Here is a 25,983-nt window from a genome sequence, read left to right as displayed (position 1 = left end):
GAATCGTGGTCGTATAAACTGCATTATTTTTTCATCCAGGGGTTTGGCTATCGGGTCATTTCGGGAATTTCCTCCCGCCTGTGCCCTTCAGTCCGCCCGGCTGCCAAATTAGCACCCGCGCCAGGCCTCTGTCTTGAACTGGAGTGGCGGCGGCAGCTAAGTTCGTACCGGATATCCGCCCGCCCCAGCCGGCTCGCTGCGGCGTATTCGGTGCATGGCTCTGCTCTGCCCGCCGAGGGCGAGGCGGCGGCCTGCGTGACCGGACCGGCGGGCTCCGTCGGAAGACAGCTACTTGTCGACTATCGGTCTCGTGAGGTGTTTAGCCATAGATGGGAGTTTACCACCCGCTTTGGGCTGCATTCCCAAACAACCCGACTCCGGGAGGACCGCAGTGTCTCTGTATCGTCACAAGCCCCGTAGCTTCCTTTATTGTTTATTTGTGTTTACAATAGCTTTAGCATTCGCGCTAGCAGCAGCCTCGTATTCGTTCCAAAAATCATTGTGATGCAGTTTTAAATGGCTGCTGGGTTAGTGTTAGTGGTGTTCAATGAGGACGCTTTCTTTATGCCTCGTGGAACTGTTTTGTAGATGGCGAGAGCGTCGTGTATTTCATTTCACACACGGGAAAGGCAACGCACGCTAATGAGAGCGCCTCAACACTGATGTGTAACACCGCCTCCTCTATGACGCCGCACTCCTCAACCCCTCCTCCCACAGGGGCTTCAGAGAGGGGAGGGGTTGAGCAGGCGGCGGTGGAGAAGTGGAGAAAACTGCTTGGTTGCGCACATTTGGAGGCTAAATCAAGTATATAATTATCAGATTGCATTATCGGTTGATTTTTTTTTTTTTAATCTGTATTATCTGTGTGACGTCATAATTGCCATTATCGGCCGATAATTATCGGTAACCGATATTATCGTGTATCTTTAGTTTGTGCCCAATCGACTGGCTGGCAACCAGTTTAGGGTTTAGTCCGCCTATCACCCAAAGTCAGTTAGGATCGGCTCCAGCACCCCGCGACACTGACAAGGAAAAGTGGTCTTATGTATGTATGAATAAAAATAGTAATAATAATTAGAGCTGTCAAACGATTAAAATTTTTAATCAAGTTAATCACTGATTAAAAATTAATTGATCGTAATTAATCGCAATTCAAACCATCTCTGAAATATGCCATATTTTTCTGTAAATTATTGTTGGAATGGAAAGATAAGACACAAGACGGACATAAACATTCAAAATACTGTACATAAGTATTGTATTTGTTTATCATAACGATAAATCCACAAGATGGTATTAACATTATAAACATTTATGTGTAGTTTGCATAGCTATTTGATTGGGAATGCCAGTTGTCTTTGCATTGAGCACTTTTCTTTTCGTGAACATTATTTTTTGAGGGATAGGAATTTTATTTTTGTTGTGCTTTCACTAAATGATACCGTAGCGACTTAACTGTTCCGCCCAAATGCATGATGGGAAGTTGGGCAACCATAACTGTCAGAGGTGGCTGCAAATGGTATACATTATGTTCTGTGTTGTGTTCAATTAGGCGTGTTAAGAAAAAGATTGTCTCTTGCTCTGCCCAAATTCATGATGGGAGGTTGGGCAACCATGACTGTTAGTAGTGGCTGCCAAAGCTTAAGCCAATAAAAGGCGCGGTTCAATGAACGGCCATGTCCACTCGCATTTCTCTGCCTTTTCGCTCTAAATGTGCTAAAACGGTGTCATTGTAAACTGTTTGAGGCAACGCATTAACGGGTCATTCCATTTATGAGTTAATTGCGTCAAATACTTTAACGTGATTAATTTAAAAAATTAATAACCGCCCGTTAACGAGATAACTTTGACAGCCCTAATAAAAATAGTACATTTTAATTCTAGAGCGCTTTACAAGACACGCAAAGACGCTTCAAAAGAGAGATGGTAACACAATAGCTCAACAACAATAACAAAAGAATCACAAAATTAGGTTAAAAGCAGGATAAAAGTAAATACAAATTTAAGAGGTCAAGACAAAACCGAGATAAGGATTATGGTGGGTAAGAAAGGGTAAACAGGTGTGTTTTGAGTCAGGATTTGAAAAGTGAGAGGATATATTGCAAAGATCAAGGGGTATGGATTTCCAGAGATGGGGGGGCACAGTGACTAAAAGCTCTGGAACCGAATGTGGCGAGACGGATACGGGGGGCCAAAAGGTGGAGGATAGTGGAGGAGCGAACTGAACGGTGGGGATGGTTAATACAGAAGAGATTGCATAGATAGGGAGGGGCCAGGCCATGGAGTGCTTTAAAGGTAATGACAAGGATCTTGTAGTTGATTCTTTGTTTGACTGGGAGCCAGTGAAGTTGACGGAGGATGGGGCTGATGTGGTGTGTGGTGCGGCTCCGAGTGATGAGGCGTGATGAGTTTTGGATGAGATGCGGTTTCTGGAGGGACTTATTTGGGAGACCGAAGAGCAGTGAGTTACAGTAATCGAGCCGGGAAGTGACAACTAGACTACAGAAAAGAGTGGAAGCGGTATGGCGGCTGAGAGAAGGGAGGAGGCGAGAAATATTGCGAAGGTGGAAGTAGGCTGATCTGGTGTTGTCGTCGATATGGGAGAGGAAGGAGAGCGTGCTGTCAAGGATGACACCTAGACTCTTCACCTAAGTAGAGGGAGAGATCGGTATATTGTTGATGGTAATAGAGAAGTTATTGTCATGAGAGCGCGCGGCATTGTTGCCTAAAAGGAGGACTTTTGATTTTGAGCTATTGAGGAGGAGGAAGTTGGAAGAGAACTAAGAGTTAATGTCTTCTGAACAGAGGGTGAGGGAGGAGGATGGAAGGGAAGAGGTTGGTTTTGAGCACATGTAGAGCTGGGTGTCATCGACGTAGATGTGGGAGTGAATGTTGTGTTTGCAGAAAATGGAACTAAGGGGAAGAATGTAAATGATCAAGAGGAGTGGCCCTAGGACGGAACTCTGGGCCACGCCAGCGTAGACAGAAAGGGATTTGGATTTGTGGGGACCGAATTTGACAAATTGTGTGGGGTCAGACAGGTAGGAAGTGAACCAAGTATGGGGTGTGTGGGTTATACCAAAGGAGGAGAGCCGGATTGTGTGAGAAATGGTATCGAAGGCAGCAGTGAGATCCAGATAAACAAGGATTGATAATAAACCAGAGTCAGAAGCTATGAGGATGTTGTTTGTAATTTTATGTAAGGCTGTTTCAGAGCTATGGAGGGGGCGAAAACCTATTGAAACTGCTCGTAAATGTTATTGGTAATTAGGTGGTTATGGAGTTGGGATGCAATGTATGGAACTTTCCATTTCACACCAGATATTTAATATCTTTTGCTGGAGACCTAAAACATTAAAAACTACTGTACTTTACATAAGAGACTGTAGTGGCTTCCTCCTCACTTTTATCCACCACATTAGGTTTGTGATTGATGACCGAATAGCCGTACTGGACGGCGTCTTACACAGAGTTGGTTTTTAAACAATGTACATAACTGACACACACACACACCCCACACACACACGCAAACATACAGTACATGACAAATAACCTAACAGTAGATATAAATCAAAATAATACATGGCTGTGGATCATTAAATAACTCTCAGGGTAAGGTAGTGTTGTCAATGGTTTTCATGAAAGCGCTGAGCAAAACAAAGTTCTGATTGCAAGTCTCAACCATGTGTACATCTACGGTGTACAGCTAAGCTGCCCTGATGAATACTGGCTATTTCTGATGTAAATGTCAAATTGGAGCTCACCCTCCACACGGGCTATCTTTGACAAGGCGTGTTTTGTTGGAAAATGTCACGGTTACCGTTACTCACCAGACAAATAATACCACAGCTTAACATCGCATGGTCATTTTTCATTCAGTTTTAGTTAAAGCGTTAATATTAGAAAGAGGAACACATAACTTTTCTTCCTGCTCTGGTCAAAATACACAGCATGTTTTCTGGCACCGGTACAGATTGTTAGCTATGTACTGTATCCACTTGTTTAGCCAAAAATCAGCTTTCTTCCTGTACCAAATTAGGGTATAATAGACCCAAAAAAGACCAGGGCCCTTAAACATAGAGCAACACAGTTAAGAATCAATACATCCGAGCAATAATTTACTAATAGCAGATCAATCGACTACTGCAAATGATAGTTTCAATACTTTGACAGGCAACTGATATTGGGCAATGGTGCAACACTACAGCAAAAGCCAAGCCAGCTAAATAAAAGCCTTTAATAGCACACAACCACCATCTTATCTATTGGAAGAAGGTAATTAAACACTGTGCCAACAACCACAGAGCTTTCTGGCAACTCCCCAGAAAAACAAACTCTGTCTTCCACCTCCCAGACAAGCTTTCATCTATTCTAAAGGCATAAAACTCTTTTCATTCATCATCTCTGCTCTTTCCAAACTAAAATTGACTGAGTTTCTGTATGGTATTCTTTTTAAATCAATATTTGCTGTAACCTATTGTTCTTCCATTTCTGGTCGGCAAGTCAGCATTTAATTGCTTTTCAATACTTTTCCATCCCTCTTTACAGTTATACATACATACATACATACATACATATACATAGGAATCCAAACACAGCCAGAAAAACAGGATGTTGTCATGAGCATCCCATTACATTGCACGCAAATATCCAAAAGCATCTTTAAAGTTTAGATGCCTTTATATTACTGAGGTAGGAGTGACTAACGACATAGCTGATTAGTAAGACAGTCAATGTTTGCCACGGGAAGCATGTGGAAGGAAAAACATTTTGGATCTAGCAAAAGAATACTCTGAAGTATGATGAATCACAGAAGCAGATGTCCTGAAAATAGACAAACAACAAGCGAGCCGTCTCAGCAACCATATAAAAAATATCATTTGCATAGCACCGGCCCGGGAGGGATTAAAGGATGGACAGTGCTTCCACACACCAACAAAAAATACACACAGCAACACCAACGCAATGAAAAGAGATCTACAAGTATGAAAACTGAGCGCTTTATTGTGCTGTCGCAATCAAACTAAATAAACCATGTTTTCGGTAATAGAACGAGAGATAAGGTACAGTAACATTAAACAAGGTGAAAATGTCGAAAACTTAACAAGGTTTGTGTCACCTAAAAGGGAAAGTAGGCTTACCATTGTATAGCAGAGAAAACAAAAATACAAAATGCTGTCCACACAAACTGTGCGTGGGCTCAACAAGGATCATAGCTTTAGCAAGACAGTAACCAAACTTACCACCAAGATTTAATAATCAGAAATAAAAACCATTAGTATGAGTTGGAAAAAAAAAAACTCTGGAAAATTGCTGGAAATTCTACGTCCATGTGTTTGTGCCGTTACACAAGGAGTACAGATAGAAGATGCTGTACGTAATAGCGTAGCTGCTGTGCATGCTACATGCTAGCTTACAAGTCTTCATGTTAGCTCACAAGTCTACATGTTTTACAAGGTGTTTTTCTATTTTTGTTCTACTACAACATGGGTGCCCAAGTCCGGTCCTCTGGATCTTATTCAGGTGTGTTGGAAGAGGGAGACATTGAAAACAAGCTGAATAGGACTTTTCCAGGACCGGACTTAGGAACCCTTGTTCTACAGGTTTGATTTTTTTTTTTTCTTTTCACACATACGTGAATGTTGATATTAACTGTTTGTATTGTACAACAGGTTAGATAGTTCTAGTGAAGAGGCAGGGTAAAAAAAAATGGCATAGTTAATATTAATGTCCTTACTTCTCGATGTTTTGTTTTTTTTAATTTACATGAACTGAAAAAGCAGTTTCTGCTCTTGCACCCGTCTTTAAAATAAACTGCTGTATTTTAAGCCAAAAGAACTGTTGTGTTTGCTAAAACAATATTTCTATGTGCTGCCATAGCAGATGCATGGGGCATTAAGCCCCCAAACTATTTTTACTTCGTCCGTTTTACCCTGGAAACCCCCGTTTACAGACGTCTCGCAACCGCTTTTGTTTCAAACTAGCAATAAAAAGAAGTAATTGTACTTATTATTCGAAATGTCTGTCATTTTTAGCTTAGAATCATTCATTGATATCCAATATTTAGTTAAAAAAAAAAAAAAACGACTTTAGAATTTTTATTTTATTCACTCTCATATTTTAAACTTTTAAACAAATTACGTCACAATTCCTTCCTGTCGCATTTCCCCAATATTTTAGATGATAATCGATCAAGACAAAGAAAAATTAAAAAAAAAAAAAAAAACGTTTAAAAGGGTAAATATATGAAAATGAAAATCTCGACCACTACTTGATGTCTGCGATTTCTGCATCGCGACCCTTGTTATATTACCATGTTTCACCCATAAAATCCCCCAAAAATCTGGCTATGGCCATTCACAGCTGTGTCTTGACACTCGGTGATACATGCTACATGAAGTTTTTGGATCGAAAAGAGGTAAGTACACGATAATATCTTGTTAAAATCACGGCGTCTTTAATTGTGCTCTTTATTGCTGTTTAATTTTCTTTTTTTTTTATACCATCCTGTTCAAAATTTTTCTCCCCCAGAAAATTAAGATTTTAAGATTTCCAATGATGTATCAAACATGCATAGGCCTATCGGACAATTTTGAAATTTGGCCAAATTGGGGGTCTCAGAGCGGAACTCACCTGAGTGTTTTACGCCATAAATATATATAAATATATATTGTTCTTTGAACTTGAATGTGATGAAGTTTCTTTCCACAGGAGTGCACTATCAGAAAGATCTTTATTTTTCAAAAGCTCACGCATGAAACAGTTACACATATTCTATTGCCATACATGTACCTTAGCTAGGAGCTACGGTGAAGCATTAGTATGAATTCTTCTCTTGATTATAATTTGATGTAGATGAGGCAAAATAAAAAGGTTTCTCATTTGTAAAACCGATTCTGTGGTGTTTACAGACACATGCAATGTTTATGTTGTGACAATACCAGTTAGGCCACTGAGTGGCGCTGTACGAATGTGTATGTATAATGAGTAGAAGAAGAGATGAGAGAGTCTGGCTAGGATGCTATGTGATGTCTGCATGTGCTCAAGGCTACGAGTTCATTAAAAAGTAATCGAATGCTTCATATTGCTGCTTCTTTCTAAACTAGCAACACAACAGATTCTAAAACAAAAGATGCTTTTAATACTGTTGATTTTAACGGAGGCGGCAACACGCTAAGTAAAATATGTAGCTGCTTATCTGGCTACATTAGCCCGATGTAATAATACGACTTATTCTCGTAATACTCCATCCATCCATCCATCCATCATCTACCGCTTAATCTGGGAACCGGTCGTGGGGACAGCAGAAGACAAAAGTAATTCATTGTTTTACTTACCTGGTTCTGACTGGTTAGAGGACGGCGCAACATGTCAAATACGCGGCACTCAGCTATGCACTTGACAGCCGGACTTGACAGTCGTGTAGCCAGCTTTGCATGATACAGTTGTGTTGCAAATGTTGCACTGAGCTGACTGGTCATTTTTTTTGTAAAGTTGAGCCAAACGTTTGAGCGCTGCCGCCCCGCATCCATGGTTGTAATCAAGGTACAATGCACAAACATACGCTTCATGTGGCTTCTTTGTGGTTTTCGGCAGCAATTTTTTTTTCTGCTCAGCAGTCAGGGCCTCAAAACCTGGAATCGAAGATTAAACATTCGAACGGTTCCAGGAGCATCGAAGTGTTAGAACCGGATCCCATCAATGCTCGATGCCCAGCGCTACCAATGAAGCTTTGAGAACCTTCGACCACTTGGGCTAATTGCTTCAAAAATAGGTTCAGTACATGAAGCTTCATTACCAGTGACCTCGCAGGGGTTCTTAATGCATCTTTCCTTTGATGTGCTATTTTGTCATCCTCAGAAATAATTGCCTATGTCACTTTTTTTTTTTCCTTAGAAAACATGAAATACTGAATGAAATTCTCATTTCATTATATTGATTAATAATTTCATTTTAGGGGCAGATTTGAGTCATCTATTTAACTAGGATGTAGCCAATTTTAGCAGAGGTGGCCAGCATCCTGAGGAAATGTGCATTTTTGTCAAAATATGGCTTACGTGAATATTTCAAGAGGGTGACTATTACAAATAAAGAGTAATGAATTACAAATTAAGATTTAAGAATCTGTGTTTTTCATTTTGTGTTACTGATGGGAGCGATGTAGCGGGAGAAATGACGGAATGCTTGTGCAACTATGGCTGTTATTTGGGATGGGAACCAGACTTGCTCTAAAAATGAGCCGTTTTTTTACATTGACGACAGAGTAAGCATTTTAACATTTACAACACTCACAATAAGGAAACAAACCAACAACAATCTTGTTACTGTTCTAACAGCTTTAATGTTATTTAAACAAAAACAACAACAACAAAAAACCTCATCGGCTGCCATGGACAGCAATAAATGACCAATCCATTTGGACGTTTATCACCGTCTGTGGCACTAGACGATGATCATTTAATGTCAACCATGCCAGTTAAAATGGATTTTTAATATGTATTGCTGTCACTGGCAGTAAATGATTGACCATGAATTCAAATTTAATACCCAAGCAATGTTCATTGACGACCTCAAGATATAAACTAGCTTATCATCTGCAGTTAGACATGGCATACTGTTATCAACTATTTAGGGAGGAATGAGAGTTCAAATAGGGGGACACTAGCATTGAGGCTATGTTCAAATGAAGTCTGCACAATTGAAAGAGAAAGGATGATAAATAGGATGATGGGGTAAAACACATGGGAGTGTTGGGCAAGGAGAGATGAAAAGAGATGAGGAGGCTAAAACAGTAATGGGAAAGAGAATGAATAAACTCCATCGACATTTCTCCATCAAGCCCAAGTGAGGCCATCTAACCATACATCTGGTGTGCGCTTTAAGTAACAGCCAGTATTAAAGAGGTCACTGAGATGATTTGGTTGCCTGATGGGAGACGGGATAGCCACCCTGAGAGTAGCACTGGGAATAAACAGCAGTCATAAAGGAATCACAGGAGGGAGCCATTTGCATTTTATACCGACTCACAATTTAAGTGGAAACGAGTCATGCGGACCTCCGTCTGGAGCATCACAATTCAGATCAGATATGCCTTTAATTTTTTATGCATCAATTACGGAGAGCTGGACCTCTGCGGCTTTGGCAAAGACTTCTCGATGTGGAAAATCATGGGGCCTTTTTTATGAGATGAAATATGACAATGATTTTTTTGTAATTGTATAGCTTCTCTTAATATTCAGAAGCTTCTGCAGGTTCAGCATTTATGAAGTCCATAAAAACCTTTTTTATTATAAAACTGACCATAATTGTGATGGCAGACATGTCATTTCTTTGAATGATAAAAATCTTAACCCTTTATACGGTACTCATTGGCTGACACTGACTTCTCCCATTTTACATTAAAGGGCAGCTGAAGAGCTTTTCGGATGAGCGTTTTACTCAGTTAAATTAGCCTGTATACATCATTTGCGGTCTCAAAACCCACATTACCAACTTTTTTTTTTAAATTGACTGTGTAGTTTTTGAGTTACTGCCATAGCAACACCTTAGCAACAAGGGACGTGCCTCGCTGCCGGCCTCCACCCGATGACGTCAATTCTAGAGGACTCCGCCAGCGCTCTAATACAAAAGTATAGCACCAGGCCATCCTCGCCATATATTGCAAACATTTTCTGGGTTTTACACGCAAGATTCATCATACTATCTCGATGTGTAGCAATTAATTGCTCACACGAAGTCTGGAGACACTATGAGTGGCCCAAAAAACCTACTTATGCAAGGATTTGGACATCTTTTGTTGGAGTCAAGCGGAAGAAATTCTACCCGGTGTTCTAACATATCAGGGCGAGACGGGCCAGTGGTGCACCCGATTGTTGGTAAACTCTTAACCCCCCAGCGGGGGGTCTCAGAATGGAGTGATATATGGAATCACTCCATTCCAATCTCAGAATGGAGTGATTCCATATATATTTCCCTTCACTTGCTCTAAAAAGTAACATTTACTGACCCCCACAATGTTTTTTATTCATTTCATATAGTGTTTCTGAATGCTAAATAGTTGTTCTTTGAACAAATTAATTATTTTTTTCAAGCTTTTTATCTGAGTTTCTTTTACATGATAAAATGTCTGAGTGAGTGCTCGTCCGAGACTGGTGATTCCATACTTTTTGCTAGGGGTTGTATTATGATTTAGAAAAGATGTCCAATAGGGGTGTGTTTTGCCTCGTATCTGGCAATACAATTTATATCACGGTTCACAGGTTACGATTCAATTCGCTCCTGATAAATCTACTACTACTACCACAAATACTACTAGCAGTGCAACGGTTTGCAGTTCAAAGCCGAACTGTACAGTTCGCCCTGTATGGTTCAATACGCCTTTATGAACTGCGCCTTTTCGGTTTTGCAATTCATTTATTCCGAACGCTTGTGGAATGAATTGGTCGAGCTCTGTGTGCCTGTTTGTGACGTGAAGCACAGCTGTGGAGAAATTCCCGCCCCGCAAGTAAATGTCCGATCGCTGTCAAGCAGCTGTGTAATAGAAGCAGAGAAGCACCCTCTCTCGCTTACGAGCGAAGTGAAAGTGAAACAAGAAAGAAAACGAAACGCTATGGCGAGCGGAGGAGTGGAGAGACCGAATTTTGAGGAAGCACCGGCCTCTTTCAAATCTGCGGTGTGGCAACATTTCGGTTTCCCCGTGGACTACAATGCGGAGGGAGAGAAAATATTGAGAAAAAAAATAAAACAATTTTCAAGCATTGCTCAGCGCTTGTTCCCTATGCTAATGGCAACACTTATAACATGACTCCGGCACCTCAGCCGGCCAGCATCATCCACAGATATCACTTTCTCAGAGCAGGACTACCCAGAAGAGGACACCAGTGAAAACACACGGCGGGCTTTGTTAATTTATTTGCAACGCTTGACCCGCGTTACATTGTTCCCTCGCGGACATATTTCTCCAACAACATAATCCCCGACATTTATGAAATGGCACGCAAAGCCATAGAAGATGATTTCGCGAAAGCACATAGTTTCGCCCTGACCACTGATAGTTGGACGTCCCGTGCTACAGAGTGCTACTACCTAACTGTGACGGTCCACTATAATTCATACCTGTCAAGTTGTACTATCTTGGCGTGATTTGTACAAGTGAGCACTGATTTTTAAATGTGTACGTTTTTCGTGCATAACGTTTTTTTTTTTCCTCCGTTCGGATTTTGTCACCCTTTTCGGCAACGAGACAATGTGCACTAATACGTTGGTTGAATGACGCCAGAAAAGTCAGACACGGAGAGGGAAGAGTGTTTGTTGTGACGCTGCAGCAAACACGATGCTAGGCTAGGTGGCTCCAATATTTCCTGACTGTAGCCGACAGCCTACAATCTACGCCTAGATATCTCAAGCATATAAAACTACATACGAAATTACAGACTCTGTGGCGTTAGTAAACAGCCGCCATTTTAGAGCAGTAAACTTCTCAGAAAGGCTCTGTTGTAGTTAACCTTCCTCGCGAACCTAAGTAACTTTTTATCTAAAATAATCCTAAATCGGCAAAATCTTGACTTGACTTGACTTGACTCTATCTTTAAAGGATGAAGCCATTTTAAAATTTTCACATGTTGAAAGTAGACAGAAGGGAACTAATGCAAAAACGGGAGCAATTTTATCTACTTTAACGGTTGAGTCACGACATTAAATGACCTCCAAACATAGCAATGGTTACTATGTTTTTGTTTTGCTTTGTTTTGTTTTTTAAAAATAGAGAAAAAAAAACATGAAAGGTAACACCAGTTACTTTGCCAAGTAACTTTTTTACTACTGTGTGTGTATTTCAGTAGTTAGTCACTACACTAGCCAAACAGCTAAGAGGCATTCTAACAGTCGAAAATGTTTACGGTACATTGTAAGTGTTTATTTCACTTTCTTAGAATCAAAATAAAGGCAGTTTTTTATTTAAAAAAAGAAAAATGAAAAACGCAAACCGAAACCGAACCGAAACCGTGATCCCAAAACCGAGGTTCAAACCGAACCGTGGGCTAACTGAACCGTTGCACCCCTAGATACTACACATGAAGACAATTATTTTGAAACTTGTATATCACTTAAAAAAAATCAAGATGGAAATATGTACATTTATATCCATTTATTTCTGAAACTTTATCCAGCACTCAAGCAAAAATATGTTGAACAACATATGGCTTATAATAATATTTTCTTTTTTCTTAGTGCAAACCTGCTTTAGTCCAAATCTGCTTAAATGCAAAATACTACATGCCTTCGTTTTTAAAGTCAAAGACAAAATGAGCCGAAATTTGACTTATAAAAAGGACTAATCCGAGCAACCACTAGAGGGCGACGCACACAAATCTCTACTCCGAATGTTGCTGTTACTTCAGCAGACTGCAAGGTAATGCTGCTGAGGGCTGCTAACTACTGGACGGGAGTAGAGAGCAGCCACTGAATTATTTCCACCAAAAACACACGTGTAAGGACAGATACAGACGGATTTTGAATCGATATGATAATTGTGTGACGTATTATCGCGATATATCTCAGAATCAATTTTTTTTAATACCCCTATTGTTCATATATGTGCAAATAATATTTTAGGTCATGTAGCAAAAATTGATGTCCACGTATGTAATTTTTTTCATTACCAAAAATATTCACCAGCCCTAATGTGTCAGGGGCCGGTAAAAATGTCTTATTTTACAAAGAAAAATTGCTTGTTAGGAGAGCTTTTTGACTGATCTTTCAAGAGCCAAAGAATAAAGTGTTTCGTGACAATATAAGCAATAAACCTAAGAATCGAAATCAAGAATCGTTTTGAACCGAAATCGGAATCAGAAACGTTCAAATTCAAACAATGCCCAACCCCACATATAACACTACAAAAGTTGTAGAAACAAGTCAAAGAGAAACATCAGGTGAGTGACCAAATAGCATCCATCCCATAGCCTTCCGACTACATACACTACTGTAACACACTAAAGTGATCATTCATCTCTGCTGTCATAAACAATCTTTTGGGGCATATTCCATCCCATTCAACACAAGCCAGCACATTTGCTCGCCACTGTGCTGCGGGTCATTGAAGCTATTCCAATGTACAGGTAAGCTACAATGAAAACTTGTCGTAGTCAGTGGAATTTATTCATTCCTCATTTATATTCAAACATTTTTACTTTGATGTTTACACACAAACCTTCACTTTAAGTATGCAAATTTCAGGATGAATAGATTTTATATTGCAGCTTTAACACAATTAAATCCCCCCTAGTCTAACAAAGTCAGTCTTTCTGTTTGTCTTTTCAATGTAATTACAGCTTGCAAGATTTCATTGCTTTGACAAGTAAAAACAATAAGGTGAGGTAACACACACAGCCAGATGCTGTAAATGGAAGTATTGTGGTTAATGCAGAGGAAGCCATGCCAATTACTTCCACAAATTAAATTAGTGATATACAGTCCTGTACTAAAAGTATGTTTTTATTCTTATTATTCTGTTTGCATCAAACGTATACATGATAACAATGTTTTGTTTGGAAGTTACCGGAATACATTTGTTATATTTGCATTTTTAGTGTAAGGTGTTTCACTTTCCTGTCCACTTATAATGTGAATTTGTGCATTACATTCACTACACTGACTAAAATATTTCATGAATTAATTTTTTTATACAACTTCGATGACTATAGCTTTGCTAAAACACAAAACTGAGTCACCATTTAATGAAATTCAATTAGTAAAACTGATTTTTAATATAGAAATTAGATTTTCCTATGTTTAATTAATCAGCTATGCTAAGACTCATATTTTATTGAACTAATGAAACGGAACTAGAATGTTTAAGAACCGCGATTATTTATCATCAGTGATAAAGTTAATAATGAACTTCACCTGTTCCAGCAGTTTTCTGTATCTCTGGGTGGCTTGTTGGATAAGGTCCCTCACAGTCCATCCCTCTTTACAAGGCACCACCACACCCGTCTGGCCAAATGTCACCGTCACCTTCATTGCAGGCTTCTTCCCTTTAGTTTTAGGTGATGTGTTGTGGTGGATAAAACAGCAAAATAGTAAAATGGATCGCTGAAAGCCTGAAGGAAGCAACCACACACAGAGAGGAAGAGAAAGTGACTCTTGGTGCAAATAGAACCACAAAATGACCTTATCGTAATGCAAAAGTTTTCAGCACCAAATAGTACTTCTGACAAACACTGTGGTTGCTGTGTAAAAAAGGAACTATGACTTATTGACATCACGCTCTATAGCAAATAAAACACATTGGTGCTTGCACTGACGGCTATTCATGTTCATGAATCTTTATACCTTTTCTTCAGAGGAAATATTTCCAAATCATAATCCTACAAAAACCATGTGCCCATGTAGTTATGGTGCTCTATTGATGATAAGTAGGAGTGGGAACCTCGGGGTACCTCCCGATACGATATAATTTACGATACAACAATGATATCGGTCTACAAGCAAAATGCTCCCTGGATAAAAGTATTGAGCCTTTACTAAATTTGGGTCACTGAAAGAAAAATGAGGTCAAAAGTGTCTATTGGGTATAGTTTTTTAGATACAGTATCTGACCGAAATGTTAAAATCCAAGCAATTTAGGCAAAAAATGGGTATCAATTGGAATGGGATTGTTTATTTCTGGGAAAAACATATCTACTTAAAAAAAATGTCTACAATTTCAGAATATAATAGGCAAGAATTTTGACATAATTCAGTGGTACCTCTACATACGAAGTTAATTCGTTCCAGGACCTTGTTTGTAAGTCGAAAGGGTTGGATGTCGAGCAGGTTTTTCCCATAAGAATACATTATAATTCCATTAATTCGTTCCACAGCCCGAAAACCTACAATAAATCCTTAATGAATACTGGTACTATTACAAATGGTAATCACACACAGCAAAACATAAATAAAAATTGGAATTATAAAATAATAATAAGATTAATTCCTGTAGTAATGTAACGAATTGAGTTCTAATGTGGCGGACGTGTTTTGCGTGCTGTACCGGAACACACTGCGTGGCTGACGTGACAGAGTGAGAAAGGTGCGGTAGAGATTTTACTTTACGTTCTCTTTTAATGTTTTGTTGTTGGCATCAACTGCAGTGGACAGTCAGCGTGTTGTGTTGCACAAGTTCAGAAATAAATGATTAAAAACATGACAAAGCTGGCGATTTCTTTGGCGATGTTACCCTAATAATAATTGTCGCCTTAATTTATAAAGAATGAAGGACGGAGGTTGGAGGAGGACCATCGAGATCGTAGACATTTTACAGCCGTACTGTCGAGCCAGTTCACATACGCGCACACCACGCCCATATTTTTCCATCATTTCCATCTTCATTTCAATGGAAAGCGTGACCTTTTGCCTTGTTTCACCACCTGCACTAAACTTCTTGGACCCGTGTTGATTTCTCTCACAAGAAAATCCGCCGTGCGTCCGTGTTGTGGCAAAGAAACTGCGGCGCTGTCATAAATAGTCGTATTTCCAGCATGTCGTTGGATATTGAAACAAATGGAGAGTCAAATTTTATGGCGGACGTCGAAAAGATCGTGTGTAGAAGCGATCGTATGTAGAGGTACCACTGTATACATTGCATAAATCCTTGTGTTTTCCAAAGTAGACATTATGCATTAATGTAGGTAAGTTACATAAGCGGTGGCACAGACCGATATATCTCATGCCAAATGTAGCAACTTGTAAAACTGATATTATGTAGTTAAAACTATTTACTGTATTTTTGTAATCAAACTTTAACATTAAGTATCTTGAATAGTTCTGCCTACCAGCACTAAAACGTTTTATTTTCCAATTCCATCACCACAGCAATACAAGCAATTTAACCATTTTTATCTCTGAAGCAGATATTTTCCCAAAATTTTGTGGACCAGTGTCATCGACAGAAGCGTCATTGTGCCATTAGGCAAACCAGGCAATTGCCTAGGGCCCCCAGCCAAGAGGGGCCCCCAAAGGGTCAACAGATTTAGCACACGCAGCTTTACTGCACTGTCGTAGCGACAAGTGCGACAGTGCCAGTGAAAGCCTTGTGTCAGAGTTCCCTGAAGGGGCCCCTTCACTCGCTCTACACTCCCCTCCTCCCTCACGTGACTCAGAGTGAGAGTGAGCGGCGATTTGGCTTTTTTTTTAATTGGCGTATATCAAAAATGAAGAGAAGTTATCCTTCTGGAAGCGACAAAAGAAAGAATAAAAAAGCAGAAGAGGAGAAAAGGAAGCAAGACAGCGGTGAGTGTACTATGTTACTGTAGTTTTATGTCCTAATGTAGTAGAAGCTGGGCACTTTGAGTGTCCTAAAAAGCGATCTATGTGACCGAGGCATTATTATACTTTTATTAAATATGTTATTGTCCAACTGTCCCCCTTACTTGCACACACTCGAAGGGTCCCATGTTGCTTGTTGCCTGGGGCCCCCTGGGGCCCTTGCTACGCCTCTGGTCACCGATATGCTATGATAAAACTACTAAAGAGAAAAACAAGTGATTTCTAAATGAAAAAATAAGCTAAGTATATTCTGTGCACTGTCGCGGCCAATCAGTAGAAAACTTTTGTCTCCCTCACAGACTGAGAATATTTCAGTGCATTTCTGTAAATGAATACAACTAGGCCTGTCGCGATAACAAATTTTAGTGTGCGATAATTATTCTCATAAATTATTGCGATATGCGATATTATTGCGCCCCCCCCCAATTTTTTTTAACCAATTTACAATAACACAGTGCGAATACAGTATATATTAATAGATCAAGTACACCCATTTAAACACGATTAATATTTACTCTTAAATTCAAATATACTTTTTAAGAAATCACAACTAAAAACAATAGACCCTGCCTCTTAAGTAAAAAACAACAATATTGATACCGCACAGAAACACAGAATAAATAAAATGTGTTTAATTTAAAAAAATTGCACTTAATAACTTAAGCATTTAGGAAAATGAAAACATTTCCCGTCATAGCTTCTGCAATGGTGTTCCATAGGAATGCAACGATACAGTTAAGTCATGGTTCGGTACGAATTTTGATATGGGGGACACGAATTTTGAGCCGATTCAATACATTTAATGCTCTGTTAAAAAAAAAAAAAAACAACAATTGTATTTTTTTTTTTTGCTAACGAGCAAAAATTAAATTGCCATCATATAAACATGCATTTTAGTGCATAATATTTATGTGCTTACTTCTTACTGATATGAAAAAAAATTGTATAAAAGTGCTGAGAACAATCTTTACTGTTTGTAAAGTGAGGCAGGGCACATCGTTGATTTCTACAGCTCTCATAGCAGCTAGGTTTACTACATGAGCAAGACATCCTATTTATGGTCCGAATCCATCTGTGTCACGTACTGAATTAACAATATTTGCAACATTATCTATAGTCACTGGTATGGATTGATTTGGACTTCTTAACCTCATGTGACAAATGACTGATGACTGTTTAGAATTCTAGAATATGGACTACATGTCCCATAATCACTCTGGGCTCACGTAGCCAATGGCATGGACCGTAGCACATCTAGTTTGCCATTTCATGATATCTAGTGTGTGCGCGCAAGCGTATGACGGCTTTCATAAACAGGACGAGTTTGAAGCACAGCGCTCTTAATTTCATTCAGCTGTTCGTTGTCAAAGTGAGGTTATTCGTAGCAGCCAAGTCGGTAACAATGTTTTGGCGGACTTTGTTGTAAATATCCAGCGATGTGCCGAAAAATAGCCGCCCCGCGTGAAATGTCACTCCTGACGGGAGCGCCCACACGTCAACAACACCGGCGCGCCATAGATGGTCCACAGTCACTTCGGAGCACTGACGCGGCCGGTATACGTTGACCAATAGGATATAATGGGAACGATTGGCTCTGGCGCTAGTTTTTGCCGGACCTGGAACGAAGATGCATTTTGCGCAGTTGGTAACGAACTTTTAACAGCACGTCTGCCGCACGCGCACACACACGTGCACGTGAGGCGATAAATCGCAGCGGAAAAATTACCGCCTTCATTTTTATATATCGCGCGATAAATGGAATTATTGCATATTGCAACAGGCTTAAATACAACACTATACTGTATTATCATAGCATTCATGTAAATAAATGTGTGTCTTTCTTAACGTATTGCCTGTCATTTACGACAATCGACGTCCAATTCATTTAAACTGGGAAGACAGGCTGTGAATGCTCATGCTTGAGTGCCATTGACAGCGTTAGACATCCAGTTCATTTGGACTGGGAGGGCCGAATGAACGAATGGCAGCCAGTGAGTTAACATAGACACCATTCCAGTGGAAATTTTTGGTCTAATGAAAAACTTTGGTAGTAACCTGTTGGTCCCTTTATTAAAAAATGACTTTTTTTTAAAAAAGATGTGTCGAATCTTGGCAGGGGGATATCGATAACCTATTAGGATACAAAGTATCTCGATATGTTACCATATCAATATATTGTCACACTCCTAGTACTAGTGAGTAGTAATGTGCCAGCCTTTTGGAGTTATGGGCATAAAATTCAACCTTAATCTGTAGGCTAGAGTTTGATTAAATAAATACAGTAGACTGTACATGTTTTTTAAATGTAGCTTTGTCTCATTGGTGAACATGAAACAACTGTTGAACTTGCTGTAATGATGTACTCTGCCATTTCCCAATAGTTACCACTCGGAGTGGGAACCTCTTGGTACCTCACGATACGATACGGTTTGCGATACAAAGCTCATGATAACGATGATCTGATGATATGGCGATACAACAATTATCGATACATTGGTCAGGAAATCATTCTAGGATATTCTAAAAACAAGTAATAAACAGAAAAACAAGCTTCTGCTGTGAATTGGAATGAGTTTATCATTAGTAGACGTCCAATCCATTTGAACTGGGAGGGTGGCAGCGAATGAACATTCGCTGCCATCCCTCCCACTTCAAACGGATTGAACGTCTATGGCCGTCAGTGGCAGTCAATGCCAGGCAATAAGGTAATTTTGGGCCATTTAAGGTCATTTACCTGTTGATATTCAGTTACTTCCTGTTTATTTTGGGGTATTTTATGGGTCACTTCCTGTTCATTTTGTGGTACAGAAAAGGAAGTGACCTGGGAATCACCCAAATGAATAGGCAGTGACTCAAACTCAACAAGAAATGACCTGGAAATGCCCTAAAATGAACAGCAGGTGACCTATAAATGCCCTGAAAATCTGACAGAATGACTGTGAATGCTCTGGTTTCAAATGAACGAACGTTCCCAGTCTATAAAATGATATCTCGATTCTAGCAGGAGCATATTGATAACCTTTTGGGGTACAATGTATCACAATATATCACAATTTCGATATTTTGTCACACCCCTAGTTACCACCTTCACATGTTGAGAGCAGACAATGAGTCTCTTGTTACTTAGTTAACTTTGGGCAGTTTTTGTTATATTCGTTACATTTCAATGGAATGTGAGTTTGTCTTGGTAGAAGTCTTTATCATCTGCTGTCACTTAACGAAGCATGTTAGCTTCGTCAGGTTACTGGAACTAGCACCGCTAACGTAACACAACATTCCGTTACAAGCACAACACTTTTACGCGTTATTGTTACTCTCCCCCCGTCTGCTAGTCGATGTAAAGTGAATCCAGTATGATTAGCGTTATTTTGTAACTTTCCCGTCTAGATAGTTTACGTTAGCTACCTTAGCTGAACTTTGTAGGGAGGCATGCAGTCGCTCAGGCATCATTCCACAAGTTTTCCCCCACTCTCATGTTTCTTTTCTCCAGGCCCCTCGGTAATGTCCACTTCATCGCCAACCGTCACTTGTTTATACGTAGTTTTAACATCGGAAAACTGGAAAACACGTGGACTAGTGAGGTTAAAGACTTTGAGGGAAAGTTTTTTGGGAATCCTTCTTCCCAAAGCTTCTGTTCCTGGCCAGTTCCTGACCAGCGCTTCCACAGCAGGCTGCCTACTTTCTTAAAGAGACAGTACAATAAACGCAACGGCTGCCATTTGACACCATAAAGGTGCGTTCACGGAGAAGAATACAGTCATACTAAATATCAAAATCGATCGTGATTCCGTCAAATGTCAAATTTTTAATGCGGGAGCCAAAGTTAGTTAAGACAGTGGACAGCTCTTCAAAAAACTGACTCTTTAGACTTTTAACCCTTTATAGTGGAAGTGACCTACTATTTTTGTTAGTTTTTAAAAAATGACACTTAAGACCTGTACTCCTTTATAGGGCAAGTGACTATTTCTGATCATTAAAAATTAAAAAGTGTTGGTAATATTACTATTAACATTTTATTACTATATTTCTTAATCTTTATAAATATAAATAAATACTATATTTTTATAAATATTAATATTATAAATTGTCCATAGGTGTGAGTGTGTGCGTGAATGGTTGTGTGTCTCCTTGTGCCCTGCGATTGGCTGGCAACCAATTCAGGGTGTCCCCTGCCTACTGCCCGAAGTTAGCTGGGATAGGCTCCAGCACCTCCGCGACCCTCGTGAGGAATAAGCGGCATGAAAAATGAATGAATGAATGAATGAATATTATATATTATATATTTATAAATAAAAAAAACTAAATTAACAATCAAAATGGATAAAAACAGATACACACTGATCATGGCCCGCAAGTAACACCCTGATGTAGATTTTTTGTTTTTTCATAGTATTTACCTCATTATGCCATTGAAGACGATAGACGTCCAGTAGCGTACCGAACGAATGCTATTTTTAGACCGTACTTCGCCATCTACAGCAGGAAGTGGGTCAACATAGACACACCCTATAAACTATATTATTACTACTTTTTTCTGCCGGTAATCTTTCAAAAAAGAACATGCTGAGTAAACACTACTGCTATGGAATTTGAGGAAACGACTCAACATTACGACATATGAAGGATGTTTTCTTCATACGTTTCCCGAAGCCAAAACCCCGGAGGAAAAAATGGTACTACAGAGGACGAAGAGGTAAGCCATTTTTATATTTTGACTTATTTTTTAGCGTGGCGTTTTGCCATGCTGCTTCCGTCTGACAATGAATGACCTTGAAAAAAATTTAAATGGTATATGACTGCCACTGTTGTTTCCTTTTCTGTTGTAAAAAAAAAAAAAAAAAACTTTAGTAAGGGGGAAGTGTAGATAAATTATAGAATTAAGATTTGTTATTAATGAAAAAAATTAAAAGTGTTTCTTGGCTGTCACTGAGTAGCATTTGCGATCGCTACACAAAAATAGCAATGTTAATTACCCCCAAGAATGGTCAGAGACGTAAGACAACCAGAAGATATAATATTTAAAAAAGAAAGGGCATATGGTGGTAAAAGATCGTTGCAACAGGAGAATGTCATTATCAGTGGTGTAAGGCAATGCACACAAGAAAAAAGTGTCGATAAAAAAGCTACCTTCTGGATCAGGTCGGCTCTTTTTCCCATCTTTTCCAGCCCTCGACACTCAAGCCATGTCTTTAACTGAACATTTGTATGTTCTTCCACATCTTTACCAGGGAATTTGGCACCAGGGACATCATTTTTGGACATAATTGGTAGGTTTAGCTCAGTAAACATCTCGTTCGTACACTATTTCCATGCATTTACGATTAGGGACAAACGGGAGGCTGACCCGCCTAGCAACAATTGCGAACGTCAAGAATATTAATGAGCAAAAGTGATGTGTTGCTTGTAGGGCTGTCAAACGATTACAATTTTAATTGAGTTAGTCACAGCTTAAAAATTAATTAATCGTAATTAATCGCAATTAAAACCATCTCTATAATATGCCATATTTTCCTGTAAATTATTGTTGGAATGGAAAGATAAGACACAAGACAGATATATACATTCAACATACTGTACATAAGTACTGTATTTGTTTATTATAACAATAATTCCACAAGATGGCATTAACATTATTAACATTCATTCTGTGAAAGGGATCCACGGATAGAAAGACTTGTAGCTCTTAAAAGATAAATGTGAGTACAAGTTATAGTAATTTTAAAACCCCTCTGAATGTTTTCGTTTTAATAAAATTTGTAAAATTTTCAATCAAAAAAAAAACTAGTAACTCGCCATTGTTGGCGTCGCCGAGCGGTGACATCACAGCCGTTCTTCCACAGTGTCTTTAACTACGTAAGATAGTGATTGAAATACACCACAAGGTGTCAATGGCGAGTTTTAAATTACTTAGAAATCAAGCCAATGAGTGTGTTTTGTCCCTCGACTGACGCCGTAGCTCCCCGTTTGTTTTTTTTAAACTGGGTCTATTGTGATTCACGTTCATTTGAGTGCTGGTTTCACAACGTACGAGACCACTGATAGTTTGTATATTGTGACTAAATATTGCCATCCAATGTATTTGTTGAGCTAAACGAAATGTTTGAATAGAGTTTGACCAAAGTCTGAGAAAGTTTTATGTTTATTTTGCATAGCTATTTTGATTGGGAATGCCAGCTTTTCTTTTTGTGAACATTTTTTTTTTTTTTTTTTTTGAGAGATAGGAATATTACAGTATTTTTGTTGTGCTTTCACTAAATGATACTTATGTTTGTTGTGAAGGAGTTGCCGAAGCTTATGCCAATAAACGGCGCAGGCCAATGAATGCCTGTGTCCACTGCCTTTCTCTGCCTCTTAGCTTGCATTGTGCAAAAAAACGGCATCATTGTAATCTGTTTGAGGCAAAGCATGAGCGGCTCATTCCACACATACGTTAAATGAGTCAAATATTTTAACGTGATTAATTTAAAAAATGAATTACCGCCCGTTAACGCGACAAATTTGACAGCACTAGTTGCTTGCGGTACGCCATTCATTAAAACCGGAAAGATGGCTGTGAATTGTAGATAAAGAGGGTAATTCAAAAAGAATGTGTCAAAACCATTGCGGTATATTTAAAAAAATAATAATAATAATAATAACAATAACTAGCTGGATACAAGTATTGTATATAACTTCAAGTTTCTATTTCTTGCTTTACAAGAAGCTGAAAAAGATTTTAGATTTCTAAAAGGTGAAAGCATGTTGCAATGTGACAATGGCATTTGTTTTCGCAAACTCAAGCACACAAAACAGCTTCTGCTGTGAAGTCGCCAGTTTGAGCATAAATAAACGAGTGATTTTCCGACAAAGACAAAATGAAATTGACACCCAGTTAAACAAGGATAATTTCTGTATCAAATGACAGCTAATTCAGTCTATTTCAATAATTTTAAAATGAATAAATGAGTGATGATTTGTTTCTTTTTGAATCACCCTGTATATTTCCATTTACTCACTTGAGCATACAGTGTATCTGTTCATTTTACATGGTTGCACATGGTCTTCTCGTAGCTGTGGGTTTATCTACAGTACTGCTTGCAGACAAGGACTTTAGGTCGGGGCAGCACTAGGCTGCCTGTTTTTTTCCACTGTTCGTGGAGAAGGCAGATATAAACTGTATGAATTCTAAGGTTGAGGCAGAATCTGTTACGGCAGGCCGGCCGACTTTTGATTGCTCTTTCCTTATTAATAAATGTAAATATCTTAGGAGATTATAGCTTTCTTCTTGTTTTTGTTTTGTTTGGTTAATTAAGAGAATAAATGAACCTATAAAAAGAAAAAAAACTTTTTTTTTCCTTCAGAATGCTCATGTTTCACTGCCATTGACTGCGCTAGACTAGGACGAACGTTTATTCGCACCTCCCAGGCAAAATGGACTGGACGGCTAGTGCTGTCAATGGCAGCCAATGAGTTAAATTACTGCCTTCTAAAGGTTTAAAATAAATAATTCATGCATGAAAAGGTTAAATTAGGGCTGCCAAAGTAATGAAGTTTCTACTGCAGACCTGTGTAATATGTAACCCTCAGTTTATCATCACACATTGTTACCTCAACCGCAAACCATTGAAGGCAACCAAAATATTGTATTTTGCATAAGATCATACACAATTTGACACATCTTCAAAGATGAAACCCCTCCTCGTGAAGCGGAGTTTGTCTTTGTAATTAGCAGCTCAAACGTATGCTTGTGTATGTCTACTAATTGATTTTGACTAGGTTTAGTTTCTGGGTCATTGAATTCCATTGCTTTTAATGAACCACAGGGGAGAAGGCATGCATAATATACCTCTTTCTTTGGTTAAAATTAGAAAAGAAGGAGTAAACTTGAATAATGATTTAAGATCTGAATATTTGGGCATTTTTAAATGAACTGAAAAAAGTTTCTCTGTATGAGGACTCTTGTTTATTCTTCTCACTTTTTATTCATTATAGATGAGCATCAATTTCAATTGCAAATACTGTATGTAATATAAGTGATTGATTATTGAGGGCTTACACACCTAAGAGAATGTACTTTATGTCAGCTACGTTTTAGTAAAGAATGATAATTTTTTTTTACTTGAAATTCTCAAGTCGTAATTAAAATATGACCCCCGAAAAAACAAGGATCTTCATACTTAGTGAATATGGATATAGAATTTAAATTGTGTCATTGAAACCATGGTTTGAATATCTTTTAAGCGATCAGGTACACTTGGGAACTCATGGGATTATAACTTTCTTTGCACAGAAGCCTTTTTTGTCTTACTTATGGTGTGCTTTTATGACAAGGATAATTCCATATGCATTCAAAGCCAGTGTGGCTAAATGGTAAAGTCTACATTTTCTTGCCATTACCTCTCCACATGAAAAGTCCTTTTTTTCAGCGGTATCGAGCAAATGTGAATGCACCCTACTGGTGGGCCTGATCCATCAAGACCTTGACCAATAAATCAGCGTGTCGGGAAGAACATGCTATGCGCAGTGGGTGGGAGGGGAAAAATTGACCAATGCTGGCTGGACACATGGATGGTAAAATCACAGACTTTGACTGTAGATGGCTGTTAAGCCATTCATCCATTTTATATACTGCTTGTCTTTATTAGGGTCACTGGTGAAGTAGAGCCTTTCCCAGCTGACTTTAGGACTGTCCACCAACCAATTGCAAGACACATATCATTCACACTTTGGTTTATAACTTTGGGCAAATTACAGGTCCCTGAAAGATTTTTCCAAAAGCCTAGAGTCTGGTATGATGTGCGGGGCATGTGTCGGTCACAGAAATAGACAGATCGATACCATCTCAGCAGGGAGATTTGATCAGTCACACTCCTGAACCACCAGTGCCACATACGCACCAGTTGTCCATCCATCCGTGATCCACACCGCTTATCTCATTCATGGTCGCAGGGTGCAGGAGCCTATTCAATCTGACTTTGGGCGAAAGACGGACTAAGCTCTAAACTGGTTGCTAGTCGAGCAAATCAAGAGTTTCTGAACTCATTTCCTGCCATTGATAAAGATATATGTCCAATCTATTTGACTTTAAAGCAAGTTCAGAGATTGTAATAAGTATGCTCATCGATATATACTGTATATAGTGTGTTAATTAACTGGTATGAAGCTTGGTGCACCCACAGCATGACATTTCAAGATAAACTTTAACACATTCAAAACTTTTAAGCAAGCAATCTGTAATATAACACTCAGGTTCTAGCAGTACTTCTGTCTTTGTTGCAAACACAATTAAAGCTATTTTTCAAGGAAAAGCACATATAAATCAGGCTGTTATTAATTAACAGGTGTTATCTGAATGAAATACAAAACACCTTTGAAGGAGCAGATGCACACACTTGTGAACCTTGACAAAATAGGGGGTTTTTTGCATCTCCATCTCTCATTCACACCTCCAGCTAATGGCTCAATTAACACACTGTCATATCAGAAAATGTGAATAAATCCTCCTGACTCCGAAGAAGAAAGTGAAGCGAAAGGAAATAATTGATATTATTCACAGAGCGCTATTTTGAAAGCTAATCATGTGTGTATAACAGGCAGGAAATTCGTCTGACGGTTTTCAAAACCTAATAGACACACAGAATGTGTGTATTCACCTGTGACACTTGCATTGTGTTGAAACAAGTCCCATCTGCATCTGTG

The 25,983-nt window shown here is 38.9% G+C and overlaps 1 protein-coding gene across 6 annotated transcripts in view; it reads right to left on the bottom strand.

Moving 5' to 3' along the window:
- The window catches only part of LOC130926807 (partitioning defective 3 homolog B-like), a 221,383-nt gene extending 201,383 nt beyond the window's left edge, over positions 1-20,000 (bottom strand). For 5 of the 6 annotated variants that reach the window (XM_057852051.1, XM_057852052.1, XM_057852053.1 and 2 more), the window contains exons 1-2: positions 19,711-19,999; positions 13,903-14,099 (exon numbers count right to left, since the gene is read on the bottom strand). In XM_057852051.1, the coding sequence (XP_057708034.1) occupies positions 13,903-14,019 (117 nt within the window). In that variant the 5' untranslated portion in view covers positions 14,020-14,099; positions 19,711-19,999. Of the gene's footprint in view, positions 1-13,902; positions 14,100-19,710 lie in introns of all 6 variants that reach the window. The other variant, XM_057852050.1, reaches the window with a different exon arrangement.
- Positions 20,001-25,983: the final 5,983 nt, after the last annotated feature.

This window comes from Corythoichthys intestinalis, chromosome 12 (genome assembly GCF_030265065.1).
Source record: "Corythoichthys intestinalis isolate RoL2023-P3 chromosome 12, ASM3026506v1, whole genome shotgun sequence".
Taxonomy (NCBI): Eukaryota; Metazoa; Chordata; class Actinopteri; order Syngnathiformes; family Syngnathidae; genus Corythoichthys; species Corythoichthys intestinalis.
The sequence above is the reverse complement of the archived record's forward strand: the minus strand, read 5'-3'. Positions and strand labels throughout refer to the sequence as shown.